General features: G+C 43.0%; 1 protein-coding gene across 3 annotated transcripts in view; it reads left to right on the forward strand.

Annotated features, from left to right (window-relative positions):
- FES (FES proto-oncogene, tyrosine kinase) overlaps window positions 1–21090 on the forward strand; it is a 119179-nt gene that overhangs the window by 48568 nt on the left and 49521 nt on the right. For all 3 annotated transcript variants that reach the window (XM_088472909.1, XM_088472908.1, XM_088472910.1), the window contains 6 exons: window positions 2649–2832; window positions 4148–4285; window positions 9052–9171; window positions 12666–12782; window positions 13860–14046; window positions 16526–16603. In XM_088472909.1, coding sequence (XP_088329035.1) covers window positions 2649–2832; window positions 4148–4285; window positions 9052–9171; window positions 12666–12782; window positions 13860–14046; window positions 16526–16603 — 824 coding nt within the window. The remainder of the gene's footprint in view (window positions 1–2648; window positions 2833–4147; window positions 4286–9051; window positions 9172–12665; window positions 12783–13859; window positions 14047–16525; window positions 16604–21090) is intronic.

The raw sequence follows: 21090 nt of genomic DNA on the forward strand, positions 1-21090 counted from the left end.
GCAGCCACCGGAGCCAGAGGACGGACCAGAGCGCCGGAGGAAGACGCCGGGGGACCTCACCAGCTGGAAGCAGGTAAGTCTCACCTGCTATTCGCCACCTCACAGTGGCGGATAGTAACTCCATTAAATTCTGAAAATAAATAATTTTCAGAATTTGATGAATACCATAATTTCCATATGCCCATACTAATGTATGGGGAATGTGGAAATTAACTCAGGGGGACTGAACCAGGAGATATCAGTGATATCTCCTGTGTTAAGATACTTCATGAATACTAAAATAACGGTATTTAAGGAAAATGTCCTTAAAAACTTTATTTTAGAGTTGATGGATAGGCCCCTCAGTGACTGAGTAACTAACTGGGAATGCTCCGTTAAACATTAGCATCATTTAAATGCTACAGTCCTTACCTTTGTAACATGCAACTACTTTTCTCCTGTAGAAAGTATTGTCTTAATGTAAAATAATACCTCTACCTATTTTATTAATACATTTTGCTTAGCACTTTAGACCTTCATTAAATAATTAGACCTGCCTCAGCTCCATATTAAAGCTGCTTTAATAACAATTCCTAACTGGAGGGAAGAAAAGTGCTTCACTTGCACTCGTGTTAGCATGAATTTACTACTGTAAGAAATAAAGACTAAATAAAATGAAAAGTATTATTAAAGCTTTTAGGTACTTTGATATTTTTATTGGAGTGATCCCAATTTTTTCACCCAGAGATGCCGTCAAGGCCTGTGTACAATTTAGGGGCCTATTCGCACTGTGTATGACGTTGCATTGCTCTTACGTGTGTTTACCCTATGGTGAATGTTCCTACAGCAGGCTTACACGCACATCTGGGAAGAAGCCCTAAGACATGATGTAAGTCTAGTTGCTGGGACTCTTTATGAGCACTCATGTAACAGGCAGCAGCCATCAATTCCTGGCACACTACCTCTGATACCCTCTATGACACTCAGGCAGTATTGTGTAGTGTATATATGCTCATATAACAGGGACTTAGGGGCTCATTCTGAATTGTGTGAATGTCCATTTGCTTAGCATAAAATCCACAAATGTATACTGTACATGCACACAAAAGAAAAGTGCCTACTTATGTCTCCTCACGTTTGGAGAGACAGAATGGGGGAGGTAAGGGGAGTGAGAACGCAGTCTGAGTACTCTAAGGGCTTGTTTGTGTAATTGCAATCTGAGGGCCTGATTCAGAGATGTACGCTAATGCCATTGCAGCTGCGATCCTGTATGCAGCTGCTGTGCGACCATACAGTATGCAACTGTCACAGACACCGAGAAATGTATTGAGTTGCCCAGCTGCGGCTTTGTGAATCCAAACATCTGCATACAAAGATGCAGCATTGGTCGCAGATCCTTCGATAATTGGACTTCTGAGTCGCCGTATGGTCGCGCAGAATGGCCGAGTGTACTGAGACGCCGGAGCCACTTTCACTACATACAGGCTTACACTGCCTGCATTCTGCTTACTTATACGTCATTTAAGTTCCCTAGTACCAAAAATATGCAGACCAAGTATGTAGAATTTATTCATTTTCTTTTTTTGTGTGACAGGCAACAAGCATTCTGATGGAATACTGTTTAAAAAAAAAGAACTCACAGTCCAATTTTAGATGTGCTAAGCTCCGGGAAGTGATAAAGTGGAAAGTGATAAGCTACCAACCAATCAGCTCCTAACTGTCATTTTTCAAACACAGCCTGTAGCATGACAGTTGGGAGCAGAGTGGCTGATCGTTTATCACTCTCCACTTTATCACTTTCCAGAGCATAGTACATCTCCTCCTAGGAAACTTCGTAACTTAGAGGTCTAGTGCCCCAATCCCCTCGCCCCTCACCTCCCCACACACACACACACACCTGGGGGAAGAGGTACTAAGCTCTGGATAAATTGGAAAGTGATAAACTTCCATCCTCGTAGCTCCTAACTGTCATGTTACAGACTGTGGCCCCCATTTACTAACGAGTTTTATCACCAAAATGAGTGATAAATGTCACTGTGTATGATAAATGGTGCTCCAGCCAATCAGCTCCCAATTGTCATTTTTCTAACAGTTGACAGTTAGGAGCTGATTGGCTGGAGCACCATTTATCATACATCTGCCCCCTGGTCTCTTCCTTTACAATCACTACCACAGCAGCAGCAGGAGCTGCCATCTTGTGAGGCTCACAACTACTGGACAGCAGCTGTGATGGTTTGGTTAGGAAATGAGACCCAAGTGATATGTGTCTTTATGGGGGGGGGGATCCTATATGTAAGGCCACCAAGACTAAAAATGTTATATCACAGAACTACTAATAACAATCTTGATATATATTATAACAATATAATCATAAATGTGTATGACTCAGGTGTTTTTTCTCCCCCCCAAAAATATATGTGATTATGAACTATTGTAGCTGACTTGTCCTTAAACCTACTGAAGGCCACTCTTAGTCACCTTTTGCATGATGTAACTAATACTATTGTATAGTACATTTAAGAGAGGAAAAAAAGTCCCTATATTTCTCAATTAAAAAGTTATTCAATAAAAAAATGTAAGGAAAATTGTTTTCGGTCTTCATTCTTGAAATGACTTTATGCTGTATGTTGCTGTGGGACATGAAACATAAATAGATTTGTCTTTCACAGACAAGGATCGCGACAAAGCTAAGGAGAGATATGTTAAGAACACCTGGAAGCTGCACACACTCCACAACCAGTACACCTTGGCCGTCAAAGCTGCCAAACTACATCACGGTCACTACTACAGCCTGAGCCTGCCCAGCTTACATGACTCCATGCAGAACCTCCATGAGAAGATGGTGCTTATCCTGTATGCATAATCCAAGACAAAACTAACTTACTCAGATCTTTTATTTCATATTGATTGTATCTCATGTGGCTTATTATGTCTTATGTTTGAGGAATGTACAGTAACCAACTGATATGATCTATTTCTTCTGCAGATAAACCACACGTGTTTTCATAGTGAAATCATTTAACGTGGACATTATTACATGGACTTAAGCTAGAGGTGTCCATACACACTGTGGCTCTTACACCCCAGAGTGGGTGGAAATTGCACAGTCTATGGACTCACTTGTGTGGTCATATTGAATGTAGATCTTTGCCAAGTGGTTTAATCCGTACATTTATGGGCACCTTTGAGCCCACAGACAGCTTTACATTCAGCCCTGATGCTAAACCCTGTATTGCTTTCAAATTTACCTACAGCACACATTGACCCACATGGAGAAATGCATTCAGTATGAACATCAGAACACAGCACAGAGTATACCACCACATGCTGGTTTAAAATGGACATGAATACAAGTCATACAAGTGGCCTTATGTATAAAAATAATCAAAATCCAGTTAGGATCAGTGACACATTGATTGGGGCTGCTAAAAAAAAGTGGCTGAAAAAGAATAATATGTTGTCAAGTCCAGCAAAGATGTACACAGCCCTCAGAAAATGACCAAAACACATCATGATTTTCCATGTTAAAGTATGTGCAATGGCCCATGATACTATTAGCCTAGATGAATAAGAGATTAATCACTTATTAGTTTGCTGCTTGTTTAGTGATGACATCCCTGAAGGCTTCATCTGAAACTAATTTTTTATATGCTGTTATGTGGGTTAACAAGCATTGGCAGAACTACTGTATCATGGGTGCTGCCACTACAGGGACTCTGGATTTAGGATTCCTAGCAATGTTGGTTTTGACCTCCAGGTTGCAGACTCTTCCCGGTCTGATGCCTCCACACGCATTCCACCTGCGGTCATCACTCTGGTCTCAAAAGAGCAGAAGACCTATTTTGACTGATGCTGGACTACACATGCTCAGTAGAGCCCCCTTGTTATGCTCTTTTGGGGGACATGGGAGGCTACAGTGGCATCACTGTGCCCATACCCAAGTTTTGGTCTGGGAGCTGACGATGCACTGTTATGCTCCTGATAAGAAAGTCTTGTTTGTTTAAGCATATAAATAATTGATCTGCGTTTTCTGAGGAATAACAGGAAAGTCATCTATACATATATAGTTTAGAGGAACAAGATACAAATTTGAGTATATATAAGCTATCACTTATGTTAGAACAGCAGATTTGTATGTGTCACATATCTTTCCTCTTTTCCTTTTCAGCAAAGACATTATGCAAGAATACTACAAAATCACAAGTCTAGTGCAAGAAGAAGTGGCTGCTGTTCACCAGGAAATAAATAATGCAATTTCAAGCATCCTTCCCGCCAGAGAGTATGACTACTTCATCAACATGAACAGGTATAAAGCTTGTTAGAATATCATGCAATAAAATGTCATGAACCTGATATGATAATTGGAAAGTGATAGAGACAAACAATAGAGTATTTGTATATAGTAATCCTTGAGTAGTATGCAAATTAGGCTGTGAAGGTCATCTCTAGGTTTATTGCTTAAGCTGGAACAATACACACACACACATACATATAAAATATCAGTAAATTTGTTTGGCAGCTGACCGGTAGCTTTGTTTGTGAGTTCTTTGAAATCCCCACATTAACAGCATCATGATCCAACCATTTGGCCCAAGCCCTAAACAGCCAATGTCATTTGTGAATATTAGGATCAGCCATGTGTTACCAGAAATATACTTTTATGGCAGATGTGAACGTACGCCAGTTAATATATCTCGCGTAAATTGATACTGCGCATGCTTTAGAAATGTGTGCTCAAAAGTGTTGTAAAGTCACACGCATTTCAGTCACATCTGCACTTACACTGAAATGGCAAGACTGGGTTGATGTGCCATTTTCTTCTTACATAGGCGAAGTTAACTGGGGGGGGGGTGTTCACACAAATGTCAGCTTTCGAACAAAAAACACCCGATTAACTGATTTGGTATATATTCTCCACCATATTTCTTTCATAACATAGATAACAGAATTGGGGGATCTAAATCTGTGTTGGTCCATGGGATTCTTGGAATTAGTAAAATGGAACACTGCACTCCAAACTTTTAAAGCAAACCTAAATAGTGTACCTGATCAGCATTTCATTGCTCTCCTTTCTTATGTTACTGCACCATGAGAAAGAGATTTGTTGCTTCTTCGAAATGTAGGACACGTAAACCTTCTATAGTTGCATGAAAATACAATTGGGCTTTGTTTTTTAAAACATGAGCATCAGGCAGTTTTGTATGGAAGGAGTGCCCAGTTTTACCATAACATATGACTTAGCAGAGCTAAGTGGTCTGATTAACTGTTCCACAACAAATATAAAATTATATAAATGTCTGTTTTCTGTAGGAAATTTAAAAAATGTCTTAACTAGATGACAGTTTGGAATTATAAGTACAGGATCCGGTCAAAATCTCGACAGTCGGGATGCCGGCGCTGGAATCCCGACACCTGTCAGAATCCTGGCGCCAGCATCCCGATGGTAAGTACTGGGGTTAGGGTTAGGCACTAGGGGGGAGGGTTAGGTTTAGGGTGCAGGGAGGTGGGAGGTTAGGTTTAGGCTCCGAGAAAGGAGGGTTAGGGTAGGGAGAGCGGGAGGGTTAGAATATCCTGTACCTAACCCATAAGTACATATGTAATTTTATATATATTTAAGTTGACAAAATGTTCAACTACATATGAGAATATTTATATTTATTGCTTACCAAGGGATAAAGTTAAGACTAGTTAGGATTATGGTTAGAATTATGTTAAGGTTGAAATTAAGGTTGCAGCTAAATTATGGTTAGGGCAGGGTTGGTGCTTCCATTAAGCAGCCTAGGGCGGTGGGACCTTGGAGGAAATTAAGGATGTCTCTGAAATATTTCTACAAAAGTGAAACTGCCCTGGGCAGCAGTGGAGTCTGGTCTGTGTTCCGCATTTGGACAACAGTGTATCTGGTCTATAAACTTGCCAGCCAGCCAGCCAGGAGGAGGTGAAAGATATATATATATATATATATATATGTATATATATATATATATATATATGTATGTATATATATATATATATATATATTTTATTTTTTTTTATTTTATTTTTAAAGTCTGTGTGGGTATTGGGGGTAGGAGGGGAGATAAGCTGAAGTTTTGCCTAGGGTACCGAGAAACCTAGCACCCAGCCCTGGGTTAGGGCTAGTGACATATCTAGGGGGGGTCGAGCAGGGCTCGTGCCCTGGGCGCCATCGGACCACCGGCTGTGGTCCAGGACACTGGTCAGTGTAAGGCGTGCGGTCCACACTACACAGTAACAAACACCGCCGCCGGTTAGTACACTCGTATTACCCGGCGACAGTGTGTTTGTTTTGGTAGCCAATGAGAGTCAGACAGACTCTTATTGACTGCTGCGCCCACTGCTGGAGCCGGGCTGGAGCTCACTCATGAGCTCAATCTTCCGGTTTCCCCCAGTGAGTGATGGGGGCTGGCCCGGGAGGACAGAGGAGCGGACAGGGGCACACGCAGGAGCTGGGATTCAGGTAAGTGGGGCCACTACTGGGGGCACTGCATAATGGGGACTACTACTGGGGGCACTATATAAGGGGCACTGCATAGGAGGACTACTACTGGGGGCACTAAATAAGGGGCACTGCATAGGGGGACTACTACTGGGGGCACAATATAAGGGGCACTGCATAGGGGGACCACTACTTGGGGCACTGCATAGGGGGGCTACTACTGGGAGCACTGCATAGGGGGGACTGGGCTAAGGATATTGAATTAGAACCTCTATACACTCCTGCCTATACCTTCTAATATCCTGCCTATAAACCTCTAAGGATGACGCTATTTTGCGTACGCAGTCATATAGTAAATAAAGACTCCAGACCTTGAACCTGTGGTTCCAAAGCACAAAGTGATATTTCAAGTAAAAGTACAGTCAGTTACACGCTATGATCTAAGTACAATTTAGCGCAAAGAATTATACAGACCCAAGTACAGTTATACATATGCAGCCTCTGGACCAGATGTAGGCATCAGCAAGAAACCCCCGTCAATCAGCATTCAGCAAGAAGACTCAGACTGGGGTCACAACACACACGTTTATACTCTCACAGAAACAGACAACACAATAGAGAGGCTTGTCGCTAATGCCATTGGTTCCCAAGGAGGATGCATCTGTTGCAGAGCATTTAAAAGGTTGATTCAAATAGACACAGTCCAGCCTCTAACAACTGATTGTCTCTGGTTTCCTGCCTCATGCACATCCTAACAGTTGGTCATATAATGTACATTTTGGTGCTTTAAGTCTCTGCGGTCCATAAGTTGAGAATGCATGTTGCGATCTTCACACTGACGATACCAGAATGCTGTTGAAAGAGTGCAGATCAGTATAATATCAAATATGACTTACTTATCATGTATTAAACCTTAGCTACCAAATAACCTTTATTTCACAGCAATTATAATAAATGAACAAACTTGAATCTTATACTTTAAAGCTTATGAAACCTTTTATGTGAATATGTACTGTGTAAGTATTTGGGGTTTGATATAAAGACACTAGTTAACTTGGGGCAGATGCGTGCACATGAAGCTAATAAACAGCGTTTTCATACAGGATCTTATGCATTTGCTAATATGCGACTAGTTAACAGCGCAATTGTGCGTATTAATGTGTGTATGAGAAATGGTGAAAGATGCAATCGCATGATGCTAATAGTAATATCGCCATATGGGGCACTACTGGGGGCACTGCATAGGGAGGACTACTACTGGGGGCACTATATAAGGGACCCTGCATAGGAGGGACCACTACTGGGGGCACTGCACAGAGGGGGACTACTACTGGGGCACTGCATAGGGGGACCACTACTGGGAGCACTGTATAAGGGGCACTACTGGAAGCACTGCATAAGGGGGACCACTACTAGGGGCACTTTATAAGGGGCCCTGCATAGGAGGGACCACTACTGAGGGCACTGCACAGGGGGTGACTACTACTGGGGCACTGCATAGGGGGACCACTACTGGGGGCACTGTATAAGGGGCACTACTGTAAGTACTGCATAGGGAGACCATTACTGGGGGCACTGCATAAGGGGCACTACTGGAAGCACTGCATAAGGGGGACCACTACTAGGGGCACTTTATAAGGGGCACTACTGGTATCACTGCATAAGGGGACCACTACTGGAGGGCACTGCATAGGGGGGACTACTACTGGGGCACTGTATAAGGGGGACCACTACTGGGGGCACTATATAAGGGGCACTATTGTGAGCACTGTATAAGGGGGACCTTACTGGGGGCACTGTATACGGGGGACCCTACTGGGAGCGCTGTATAAGAGGCATTACTGGGACCACTGCTTAGGGGGAACCACTACTGGGGGCACTGCATAGGGGGGACCACTACTGGGGGCACTGCATAAGGGGCACTACTGGGAGCACTACATACGGGGGACCAATACTGGGGGCATTGCATAGGGTGACCACTACTAGCGGCACTGTATAAGGGGCATTACTGGGGGCACTGTATAAGTTGTACTATTGGGGGCACTGTATAAGCGGCACTGTATAAGGGTGCACTACCGGGGTCACTGAAAGGAATGTTCCCAGAGTGACGATAAATGGTGGTGTGTCATGTTGCCACTCCCCCATTTTACAGTGACCATGCCCCCATTTTCCAGTGACTACGCCCTTTGTGGCATGTGACCACACCCACTTTTTTTACATGCGCCTTCGGCGCATGCAGGGGGGGGGGGGGACTCTGTTTTTTTATTCCAAATACCCTAGCTATGCCACTGGTTAGGGCCAAGGTAGAGTAGGAGCTGGGTTATGTTTTGGGTAAGTTTTGAGTTGGGGTTAGGTTAGGGTTAATTTAGTGTGAGGCTTCTGCTCTCTAGACTGCAAACATTGAGGAACCCGACAATATTGTGATGATGCAGCGTATATGCAGATACAGTACATCTAGTAATGAGAAAACTAAAATTAGACAGGCCACATTTAATGAGATGTGAAATATTATGAACTGTTTATCACTATGGTCAAACTTTAGTGTACACAAGGTATCTATAATAAGCTTCAAATGTCTTGCAAAGAAAGTATCTATAAAATGCTTCTTTGCTAATTAGGACAACAGCGAGCATCCCAGCCATGGTTACCTTTGATACAAGTTTGCTGGAGGAGGCAGACAACTTGGAGGAAGACGAACTTCAGCTGGATGATCTGACAATAGAGAATGTACAGCATACGTATGTATTGGTGACATGACAATAGAGACAGCATATGTATGTATGGGTAGGTTTTGTATGGGTGTGTAAGGGTTAGTGTCACATTATGTCCGTATTTGTGTAGGAATATGCTGTATATATGTGTTTGGCAGTGATATGTTCGTGGAACAAGCTTTAGATTACATGACCTTTGTGACACTTTGTCCTGCTGTACGTAGCATTTATAATAAGAGGGCTAGACTGCGGCATGCACATGGTCAGCAACTATACTCAGTTATGCTCAATTGGTATTAATTAATTATTAAGGGACCTTATGTGTGCCAAGAAACATTCCTCACACCATAAGACCACCACCACCGCCAGCCTTAACCGTTGACACAAGGCTGGAGGGATCCATGAATTCATGTTATATACCAGAACTTTGGACACTACCATCTTCATTTTGGAGCAGAAATTGATATTTATTAGACCAGGCAATGTTTTCCAGTAATCAGCTGTCCAGTTTTTTTGAGCCTGTGCACACTGTGCTCAGTGTTCTGTTCTTAGTTGAAAGGAATGGAACTCAATGTGGTCTTCACCTGCTGTAGCCCATCCCTTAGTAGGCTTGATGTGCTGTGCATTCAGAGATGCTTTTTATACAACTGTAACGCAATGTTCATTAGTTAATGTCACCTTGTCAGGTTGAGAAAGTCTGGCCATTCTCCTCTGACCTCTCTCATTAACGAGGCATTTTCATCCAAAGTTTTGCTTCTCGCTTTATGTATTTTTTTATTTTTGTTAATCCTTTGCTTATAATTTTGTTTAACTATTGTATGTTGTTGTGTAGTTCAAATACCTTTTAGTCATAGCTTTACGAATGGCAATGTCCCCTTAAATGTTTAGGAATTTGATGGTGACATACTTCCTCTAATGAAACCACCAAAGACTAAGTGGAAAGAGGCGATAGTAATTTCTATTCAATACATGGATTCAACATTGTATGTACGGAGAACAGTTAATAAGTGCAGATTCAGTATCATTGGTGGCAGCAGCAAGATATAAGCATATTCTGTATTCATAGAGGAGGACTTGCTAACATATATTTTAAGCACATGTAAAACACAGACCAGTAGGTCCCTCTGATATAGCCGGCTGCTGGAAGATTATCTTTCAGCAACTGACTAGAGGACGATTCTGACTGGTGGCATCAGATGCAACCATGTCAGTTAAAGCCCAATCTGGCGTGGTCGCATCTGATGCGACCACGCCATTCAAGTGTTTAACTAATAACTAGCCAGACAGAGCTCAAAGGCTATAGTCTCAGGTTTTTACTGAAGAGCTCAGGGACTTTCAAATGTATTACTATCAATCGCATCTCAGTAGCTATGATCCAGAATTTAATGGAAGAGTGGAGGCTATTAAAGCAGCAATTAGTGACCAATCCCATATTAATGTCCATGGTTTTGGAATTATATATTCATCAAACACATATCGGTGTGATGTTTTCATGTTCACATACTTTTGTCCATGTAGAGTATTTAGCTCGAGAAATCGTTAGGACATTCAGAAGGACATGGCAGAAAGACAGTTGAAAACCTGACAGAGGGGACTAGGGGACAGGCCCAGGAAGGAGAGGTAGATTTGGTGTGGAGGTGGTATTGTTCGTTCACCAAGGAAGGATGTGTGAAGCAGAGGGCAGAGGTCGGAGCCTTGAGGGACCAACTTGAAAGCAAGAAAGAGAGAGAGGAAAAGACGGAGGTTGAGACGAAGAAGGATCAGGTACAGTTATAGCCGAGTGAGATGCATGGTGCCACAGTCCACTGAAAGGGCCGTGAAAAATAAGCACGGAAAAGTTACCCTTGGATTTGACAGAAAGAAGAAGATTGCTGACTTTGCTCATAGTGATTTATGTTAAGTGGGGAAGGCAGAAGATAAGTTGGAGTGGGTTTAGGAGGGAGGTGTCAGAGAAGAAGCTAGTAAGTCCGATGTTGACAAGTTACTAAAGTATTTTGGAGGATAGGATAATGCTGGTGGATAGGGAAAACTTGAATTAAGTGGATGAGGTGGAGTTAGACTTTAGGAGAGAGTGGGGAGATGATGATTAAAAAGCTTTGACTTCATCCGCTATCGTGGGGACAAAGAAGAAAGACACCTAGAGATTAAAGAGCTGTAGGAGAAGAAAATTCATATAAAGGAAATGAATGCATTAGAGAAAGTGAGACTTCCTCCAATGATGTTTGGCAGAACAACATTTTTGTAGTAACTGAGTTTGTTTTTAGTGCCTTGGCAGGTGTGGCAGATTTTTGGGCAGAGGTAAGAGTCTGGTTGTAAAGAGAGTCAGTCTGATTGGAGCAGCCCCAGGGCAGTAATTGGAGACAGGAGTGTATAGAAGTCAGTTAGTGCAAACTTGAAGAAGATGAGATCTAGGGAGCTGTGGGTGGGAGTGGCCAACAGAGGAGGTGAGGGAAGGGTGGAAGTGAGGGAAAGATGTAGGGATATTGAAATCACCCAGAAGTCAAAGCTCAGGTAGGAGGAGCCAAGCTGCAAAATTGTCATTGAAGTGGACTGGGAAGTATAAAACTAATGGTGGACCTTAAAAAAGGAGAATGACCCAAAAGTGCAGCTGGTAGTGTGGAAGCCTTTGCACTGCCAGGTGGACCACCAGGCATAGTGGAGGGAGTGATGGAAAGACCCCATAGGAGAGAGCAGCAGGAGAAATGGTGCTGGAAGAGCAGAGATAGGTTTCAGTGATGACGAGAATGCTCAAAGAGTTGAATAGATTGTGGATGAAGATGACAGATTCTGAGATACCATTTGCTACTTAGCATATCTAGCAAATGGCATGTTTGACAAGATTATGGGCTGATTCAGAGGTGGACGCAGTTACAGTAGCTGCTGCGGCTTTTGTTGCAGCCGCTACTGCATCTCTGTGTTAATGCTGCGGCTGATGGGTGTCCGATTGAGACGGCCACCGGCAGCAGCACGAATCTGCCATTATGAGTACAATGATGCACTATCGACTGTATATTGGCCGCACCATCAGAAATTGCTGACACCGACATGCCCATGACATACCCCCACCTGTTAGCTCCCCTCCTCCCCAGTCACCACACAGAAACGTTTGTCAAGATTGCATTGATCTCCTCTTGCAATTTCGATCTACGTCCCCTGGCGGTAACCATCTTGATGCAAGCACACTGCGCACAATGCTTTTCCTGCGTACGACTCAGAATCACCCTCTATGTGTGAGAGTTATTATTTTATTTGTTTTTTTCCACCATCTCACATAAGAGACACTAGCTTATACCTAAATTTACCTTTTGGTATTAAGGTGAAAATGTTACTACAAAATTAGTGAAATCATATCTGCAGCATGTAATGGCTCAATGGTGCTATTTGAGTTCATTTGTAAATTCCACCAGAAATACTGTATCCCAATCACTGGGAATAATACATGTAGAAACTAACTGCTAAATATATGTATTATTATTATTTTTTTATTCTGACTGATCTATCATTTTATGATGTATGTATAGATTAACATCGGTGGAAGATGAACTTGCCACATTCACAGAATCAGTAAATGTTAACCAAGAGGCAATAACACAGCTTCAAACCGAGATTGCGATTGAGGAAAAGAAACAAGGAGACAAGTAAGATACAGCAGTGTTTATTTAGTACTGTCAAGTAAACAGAATGGAATTTAAGATTCAACATGGTTTCAAAACATTCTTCTTAGGCAGGAACCATCATTTTATTTAGGATCACACATAGGCCGGCTACACACTAGCTTGATATCGGCCCGATTTGGCCGAATCGGAATGACAAATCAGGCATATCGTGCAGTGTGTATGCCCGATTTGTGCGCTCCCATGGTCGCATGTACATATTAATAAAGGACGGAACAGTGATTGTTCCGTCATTCATTAAATCTTTTAAGTGTGTACCGGCAACCATGCGATGTCCAGGGTCAAGGCAAATCACCCTGAACATCAGCACAATTGCCGGTCGTTCAGGTGTGTACCCACCCATATAACACATCATATTCAGTAGATTTCGATTTGTGAACACCCTTGCCCACAAACTTATATTTTTACTTCCTCAGTTACTCCTTGCATAAACTCCTAATTTACTTATTGCTACATGCAGCCATTAGCTTTGGTTGCTTAAGACGAAATTGGCACAAAAACATCACATGTGTGGAACAGATGTCTGATTCAAACCCAATTAGATCATAAAGACTTTCAAAATGAATCAGATGGAACATTGTGCCAGCTGATGACCTCAGTGTAAGTAGTCATCAGCCAATGTTATTCCATTTGCAACTTGATTGGTATGCTAGGTACCAGAATGGTCAGAATGTGACAATTTACTCTATACAGTAGGTATGTGGAATGTTTTGATCAACAGGACGTCCTTATTTATAACCTAAAGTACTTATTGCTAAATTATCCAGATAAAATGGGAAAGATCTGCTGTGATATGCGTACTGCCCCATATGAATATCACGTTTTATTATGTCATCCGCCTTGTACATTCATCCAGTCATACATCCAGCCTGCGGTCTCTCTCCCATGTCGTCCTTGTCCCCTTGTTTGGTGTCTGGTTTGAATCTATGCAAATCAGCGAGTGCATTTGTTTTAATAACAGTAACTGATAACAATCATCAAAATACTTTGTGCAATGGGACTTTCCATTAGCTTAACTTGGTGTATCATTTATCCACACAGGATTAGTCTCTTGGCCAAATATCAGTCTCTTCAGGATCTCATTTTGCAATATAACATGTCTCTGTGTAAGAAGACAAAACTGCAGGGTCAGAGAGACATTTTAAGTAAGAAGATTAATGAGATTGGAACAGGAGATCCTCCTCCGGCTCTTCAGCTGCAGGACGATAAGCAGTCTATCACCTCGATTGTAAGTTTAATGATTGTTAAATGTTAAAATAACAAAAAATATTTTGTGAATGACCCATGGTGCTCTAACAGGGCTAGATTTTGGGAGGAATTAGGGAATGCAAAGAGCTCCCAGTACTCCGCTAAGAAGAAGGTGCAGTTAAATTAATCTTTAACTTGAGTCCCGCAATGAATATAAGTCCAGTTAATTGTCACATTTCTTTCTTTTTTTTTTTGCACTTGCTCAGAGCTTGTGGTCGATCTCACACAGAAGTGCCACATGTTATATAAACAGTCCTGACGTCCTCATTCTCTCATGGTTAATTTCAACCAAAATTGAGGCTAAATTAGGTAGTATTTTAGCAGAATGGATAATAGTTTATTTAAAACTGCATGTCCATAATGGCTCCGACCACTGCCTTGAACTCGGGAAGCTGCTTTTGCACATGTTTAGTCCTACAGCCACAGCTGATAAACAGGGCTGTATAATATTTTACATGGGGGTGTAAGTGGGAAGGCAATGAAGAAACCACAATAATGGATGTTGCAGCTTCTTATTGGTCCTTCCACTTATGGTGCGTACACACTAGACGATATGCTCCCTGAGCGATATCGTCTAGTGTGTCCCCGGCAGGGTGTGCTCAATGTCGTTCATGACATTGAGCACACCCGCGCGCCAGGATCTCTCCCCCATTCCCCAACATGCAGCAACCTGACGACATCGTCAGGTTGGCCTGCATGTTAATCCGATGAACGATGATGACGAACGACCCGCGGGAACGCGCGTCGTCGTTATCGTTCATCGTTTTTTTGTTAAAAATGGACGATAAAGTGGACGACTGAAAGATAACGATATCATTATCGTTCAGTCGTCCACTTTAATCGCCCAGTGTGTACGCACCATTACACCTATGTTCTTCAATCATTTTAAAGTGGTAAACACAAAATGTTCAACACTTTTGGTTGTATTTATTTATTACCAGTTATTTATATAGTGCACACATATTCCGCAGCACTTTACAGAGAGAATATTTGGCCATTCACATCAGTCCCTGCCCCAGTGGAGCTTACAATCTATATTCCCTACCACATGCGCACACACACGGGTTAATTTTTTTGTGTGGAACCAATTAACCTACCAGTATATTTTTGCAGTGTGGGAGGAAACCAGAGTACCCGGAGGAAACCCACATAAGCACAGGGAGAATATACAAACTCCACACAGTTAGGGCCATGGTGGGAATTGAACCCATGACCTCATTGGTGTGAGGCAGTAACGCTAACCATTACACCGTCTGTGCTGTTGTAATGCAGCTTTAATGGAAGAGGTGGTCCCATTGGTCAGAGGTTAGACTTAGATGGGACCTTTACAATTTTGCACCTCTTCAGAATATTCCTGCATCTCTGATCATGGCACATGTCAGTGCAGTGCCATGTCAGTGCACTTTGTAAATTAGTCCCATTGTTGACTGAAGTGTAATACATACTTGCCTACTTTAGAAAAGGGATTTCAGCAATATTGTGTAAGCAACACCTATGGGCGTGGCAGTAGACTGGGCGTGCTACATCTGAGAGGTGTGTCCTAAATCTGACTTATGTTAATGGGCCCCAAAGCAATTAGTAAGATCTATTTTTTTATGAAATACACTGATACTTTTTCAGGGCTTGCTCATGTATTGTGTTTTACAAGGGGTTCCACATGAGTTTGCCATGACAAACCTTATATGAAATTGCATGTAGCCATAGGAATCATTGTGCCTTATAACCACTGCAAGGAAAGAGCACTGATGATTATAGCATTTAATGTCTATATCCCTGAGACTTATTTTTCATGTATATAACTGGTTGAGTATGGGATGCCGGCGCTCTGGATCCCGGTGGTCAGAATCCCTGTGTCGGCATCCCGACCAGGTTACAATCCCGACATGGTGAGGTGAGTATCCTAACCTAACCGTTAACTCTCCCTCCCCGGTGCCTATCCCTAACCTCCCTAGTGCCTAATCCTAACCTCCCCGGTGACTAAACCTAACCCTCCCCTCTTAGTGCCTAACCCCTCCCCCTAGTGCCATACCCTACCCCTAAGCCAGATACTTACCTTTGGGAAGCTGGCGCCGGGATTCTGACAGGTGTCGGGATTCAGGCGCTGGTATTCTAAGCGCCGGCACCCCGCACGTCGGGATACTGAATGTATCACGTGTATAACTGCTACATAATGGAGGTAAGGTACAATCAGGGAGATTTCTAGACACTTCACGGAGTCAGGGAGATTACTACTATTTCAGGGAGTCTACCTGACATTCAGGGAGAGTTGGTAAGTATGGTGTAATAGGAGTTATGGGCGGCACAGTGTATAAAGCAAAGCTCCTTCCCTTACTGTGGTTTTAATCAATGTAACAGTTTTCCTACCAAGGATATCACAATAATATATTTATGCATTCCTTACATGAATAAGAGAGAAGCACATTCTGGCTTATGATTAATACATGTTTATTTTCTTGTAGGAGCGAGAAAGTGGTAAAAATCAGACTCTGGAAAATATAAAAAATCACATTTCTGGTATTTTTCGACCCAAATTTTCTGTAAGTAGTAAATTATTTTTATTCACACCTGAAGCTTTCTAATGATTTGTGCGAACATTGTAATGAAATGTTAACCTGTTTATAATACAGTAGATGAAAACCTCATTCTATATTTTGCATAGAATTTCAGCCATACCTCCTGGTCTTTAATGTTACATGTCTAGAGTTTCCCAATTTATAGAACCAAATAAATTGACATTGTTGTCTTCCCAGCTGTATATATAGATTAAACATTCTGCAGAATACAGATCATTTTAAAAACCAGCGCAGAATGATATTGAATCAAGCAAATGTCAAACTCCATGGGGAAATCTAGCAACGTGCGGTTTTATCTCTGCAACATATTGCATGCAGTTTGCAGCCTCAAACACATGCCGTTCTGAGACTGAGGGACAGTTTCAGAGGTGTACTCACTGCCGATGTCGGACGTAATGGAACGATTTTTTGCTACTGCGCATGCATCTAAGTCGCATTAGCGCATGAGTCCCAATTGTGTCCCTACAGAATCGCAATTGCATATTCAGGTGTATGCAGGGAGAAGTGTATTGAAAATGTAGTTGGTATTCCTGGGCGGTGACAGGGAGGGTCTTAGCGCACGCACGGAGATGGACTGTCTTATGGGCATGCCGAGGGCGTGTCTGTGAACGCTCACCAGCTCACATAGGAAGCTATACATGGAGGACTGGAGCATGTTTCGTTGGTGCCACCGATGGTGACATCTAAGTACGTACCAAATGGTATTCCTGCATGTACGGACACAGAAGGTGGGTATCTCAGTCCTTGCACATTCAGATGCATGGATGTATCAGCATATGCACAGGGCAAAATACATCTTGTTTAGATATTGCTCTAATGCAGTAGGTGACATTGTTCAAACGGTGTGTGAACTTAATTTGAGCCACAATAGACTTATTAATTGCGGTTATTATTCATTGATTAAGGGGGCATAAGTAATTGTTAATTTTTTTTGGTGCCAAATCTATTTTTGATTATATTAAGGGGACAATACTAATTAAGGGGGCAATTCAATTCAACGTGAATTGAATAGTGCCGGGAGCGAGCTCCCGGAGCTATTCAATTCAGTGTGCTGTTTGGGCGGGCTAAGGATTTTTTCTCGCACCCCCCTGGGGATGCGAGGAGATATCCGACCAAAGTGCCGGGCGCGCAGCTGTGTTTCTGCTTAGCATGGCGCTAACAGCTGCGCGCCCGGCACTTTGATCAGAGAATACCGGTTAACGCTCCTTAACACCCTTGTTAAGGCACGATAACCGGCATTCTCCGACGACACAGCACACTGAATTGAATAGCTCCGGGAGATTGATAAGAATGATAATATGGGGACTATTTGAATGGCAATGCGAGGGGGAGGGAGGGGATTTATTATTTCAGATTATAATGCAGACCTGTGGAACCACGTGTACCAGCATGCAGTTGCTCCCATGTGTATACTAGAAATTCCACAATTTCACTCATCTATCGATAAAAAGAACTAATCAGTGTTTCAGATCATAATTTCCTGCAGAGACGAGCACCTCCTAGCCTGCCTCATTGCTCATAAAAATAGAGGTGAAAAAAAAAAATCAAAGCATCATGATAAATCTAACATGCCAAAATAAGACAGTGGAGAGGCCAGGATCTCTGTCGGCTGATGGAGGTTTCCTGGCCTCTTTTACTCACATCTTAGCAGCTATGATAGCATATCCATCCGCAGCTGAATCACCCCCTCTGTTCTGCAGTGTTTTCTGAAACTCAAGTGATTTTGGAAGCTACAATATACTGATTTCTGTTCTATAAGTCAGTCTGCTCCTGATATACCCCATTCCAAACGGTATGAGAATACTCCTGCCTGCACTATCAAAAATTCCTATTCTGCATAGTTATCTAGGTTACAGGCACGGGCAATGTAAAAAACTAAAGGCTGCAGGTGTACTTCAGGGTCCAGTCCACAACCAGGGCTATGACAAAAAGGTAAATACCAATAGTCCACTTTGTGGACCTGCTCTTGGAAAAGTCCTCTTGTTTTCAATGTTTGTTCATATTAGCTTTCCATTATGAAGTGCATCTGCAATGTGCCGAAGGCTTCCCAGTAAAACCTTTAGAACAAGTACATGCCAAAAATAAGTGCTTTGTAGCTGCAGAAATGTGAAAAAACTTTGCTAAATAGTTAGTGGAGACCCCTATCTTGACCCTTTCCACTTGGTGTAAGAGAAATACAGTCATGCAATGCTAAGGGTGGTTTGGTCCTTAGTATTTTCCTCATTTTACAAAACACACTTCAAAGCGCATGAAAACCTCCAGCTTGATCAACGGGCACGTTAGTAAATCTCCCCAAAGATGACAAGTTTGGGTCAGAGCATTTTGTAATGGCTCAAGTGGTCGTATTGAACACCCCTGTATCTGTTCTTTCTCAGCAATCAAGTGTCATTTAAATTTCTTGCCACCTAAAGGAAATCTCTGTCATGCATTTGGCTTAAAGTTATTCACACTCAAAACAGTAATGTTCTGTACATGCATCTTATCTGGGTCTGTTCCATTAATTGCCGCCGTTGTTCATACTGTAACAGTACTATATTAGAAGAGGTCAGTATTGTAGCTGCTACAGTACAACAAAAATGCCAACCTTATCACCCGGGAATTCCCACTACATCTCTAGTCATAGTAGTAACAGACGATGTATAGTTTACATACTTGTATATTCTTGCATGAATCATGAAGCTTCACAGTGCAGTTTCCTCATTTTGTATATTTGTGTACGTTTATATCCTTCCTGATGGGCATTTGATTACCAAATACAGACTCTAAAGCAGAAGTGAAAGAATGAATTTGCAATGACTGGCGGCTCATCTGGTTATTGCTACTCTTTATTGGTATAATCTGAATGCCCAGAAGACCAATTACTTTCTATCTGATCAGAATCAGGGCTACTAAAATTACTAGAAACTAGCAGATGAAAACAATGGAAACCCGTGATAAACCAAGATCTGTGTGTAGTTTGTATGGATTATTATCTTCTACATTGTATCTGAGCTATACAGATTGGCCTACTCATTGTTGAACAGTTTTCCTCTTATAAAAACACTGCGTTAATTGAATCTCTCTCTTTTCAAGATCTATCCATACCATCCTCATTCATTACCAGCTCCAGCTTCCATTCCTGATTAGAGAACATTGGGCCTCATTCAGACCCAGTCGCAAGCGCTGAGCGCTCGCAACCGGGTCTTTATTTGCCCACTGGGCATGCGCACGTCGGGGCCGGCTCCGACTTGCACATGCGCGAGACCCGGCTAGCGACGGCCGCTCCGGGTCTCGCACCAAAGGGGGCGAGCTGTCGATGTTGATTGACAGCTCGCCCCGTTTGGAAGGCGGGCCGGGGGGTGGCCGGCCAAACGGAGGCGTTCCCGATGGAACGCTTGCCGTTTTGGGGCGGCCCCACTGACATCAGCAATGATGTCAGTGGGGAGCTTCCTGCTCGATCAGAGCAGGAAGCTCCCTGGGGCTTGCAATTGCCGAGACCCAACCTTAGGGTCTCGTCGCAAGCCCCGATGGTCGCGATGGTCCCTGACCATCGCGACCATCACCCTGGTCGGTCGCTAAGCTGTGGGTGGTAACCCACAGCTTAGCTAGCGACCAGGAGGTCGCACTTCAAGATGCAAGCGGACGCCCTCAATCAGAGCGACCACTTGCATCTAACGACCGGGTCTGAATGAGACCCATTGTTTTGTGCTGCACCCACGAATTGGATTTCCCTTTCTCCTACCAGAATTTGTCTTAGTCTCCAAACATTCAAGTATTCCTGAAAACAAATCTCTTCAGGCATCTTGCAAAATTCCCAAGCTTCACTCCTAGCCTCTCTAGGCTAACCTACCTGATTACTACCCCTCTGCACAGTTCAGAATCTAGACATTTTGGTGCCCTGTGCCAGAAATAGTATTGGTGTCCCCCTCAATATTGTAAACAGGGACAGTGAGCGTCGCAGCCATGCATACCAAAAAAGGGTGTGTGGTCTTGATGGGAAGGGGCATGGCCAAACTATAGTATCCTCCATTTACATTAAGACACACAGTAGCGCCCCTTATTTACATTACACTACATAGCAGTGTCCCTTATACACATTGCGCTACACAGTAGTAGTACCCCTTACACATTATGCTACACAGTAGTAATGCCCCTTACACATATTACGTCACACAGCAGTAGTACTCCAAAAGGTGGGTACACACGGTACTATGAGTACCCACCGATGCGACAGACGATCCGAGGGCCGACATATCGGGCGTTTCCTACACACAGGGCGATCTGGTACCCTACCGCCCCATATGCCACCCCACCCCCCCTGCATAGCGCTTCATGGGATCGGCAGCCGCATCACTTGATCTTTTGAACATGCAGAAAGATCAGGCGAAGCGACGGTCGATCCCACGGGAGCGCGCAATGCACGACATCGTGCATACACATGGAACGATATAGCTGTTTTATCGTTCCAATGT

The sequence above is a fragment of the Taudactylus pleione genome, unplaced genomic scaffold, assembly GCF_031769625.1.
Source record: "Taudactylus pleione unplaced genomic scaffold, aTauple2 ptg000129l, whole genome shotgun sequence".
In the NCBI taxonomy this organism is placed as follows: Eukaryota; Metazoa; Chordata; class Amphibia; order Anura; family Myobatrachidae; genus Taudactylus; species Taudactylus pleione.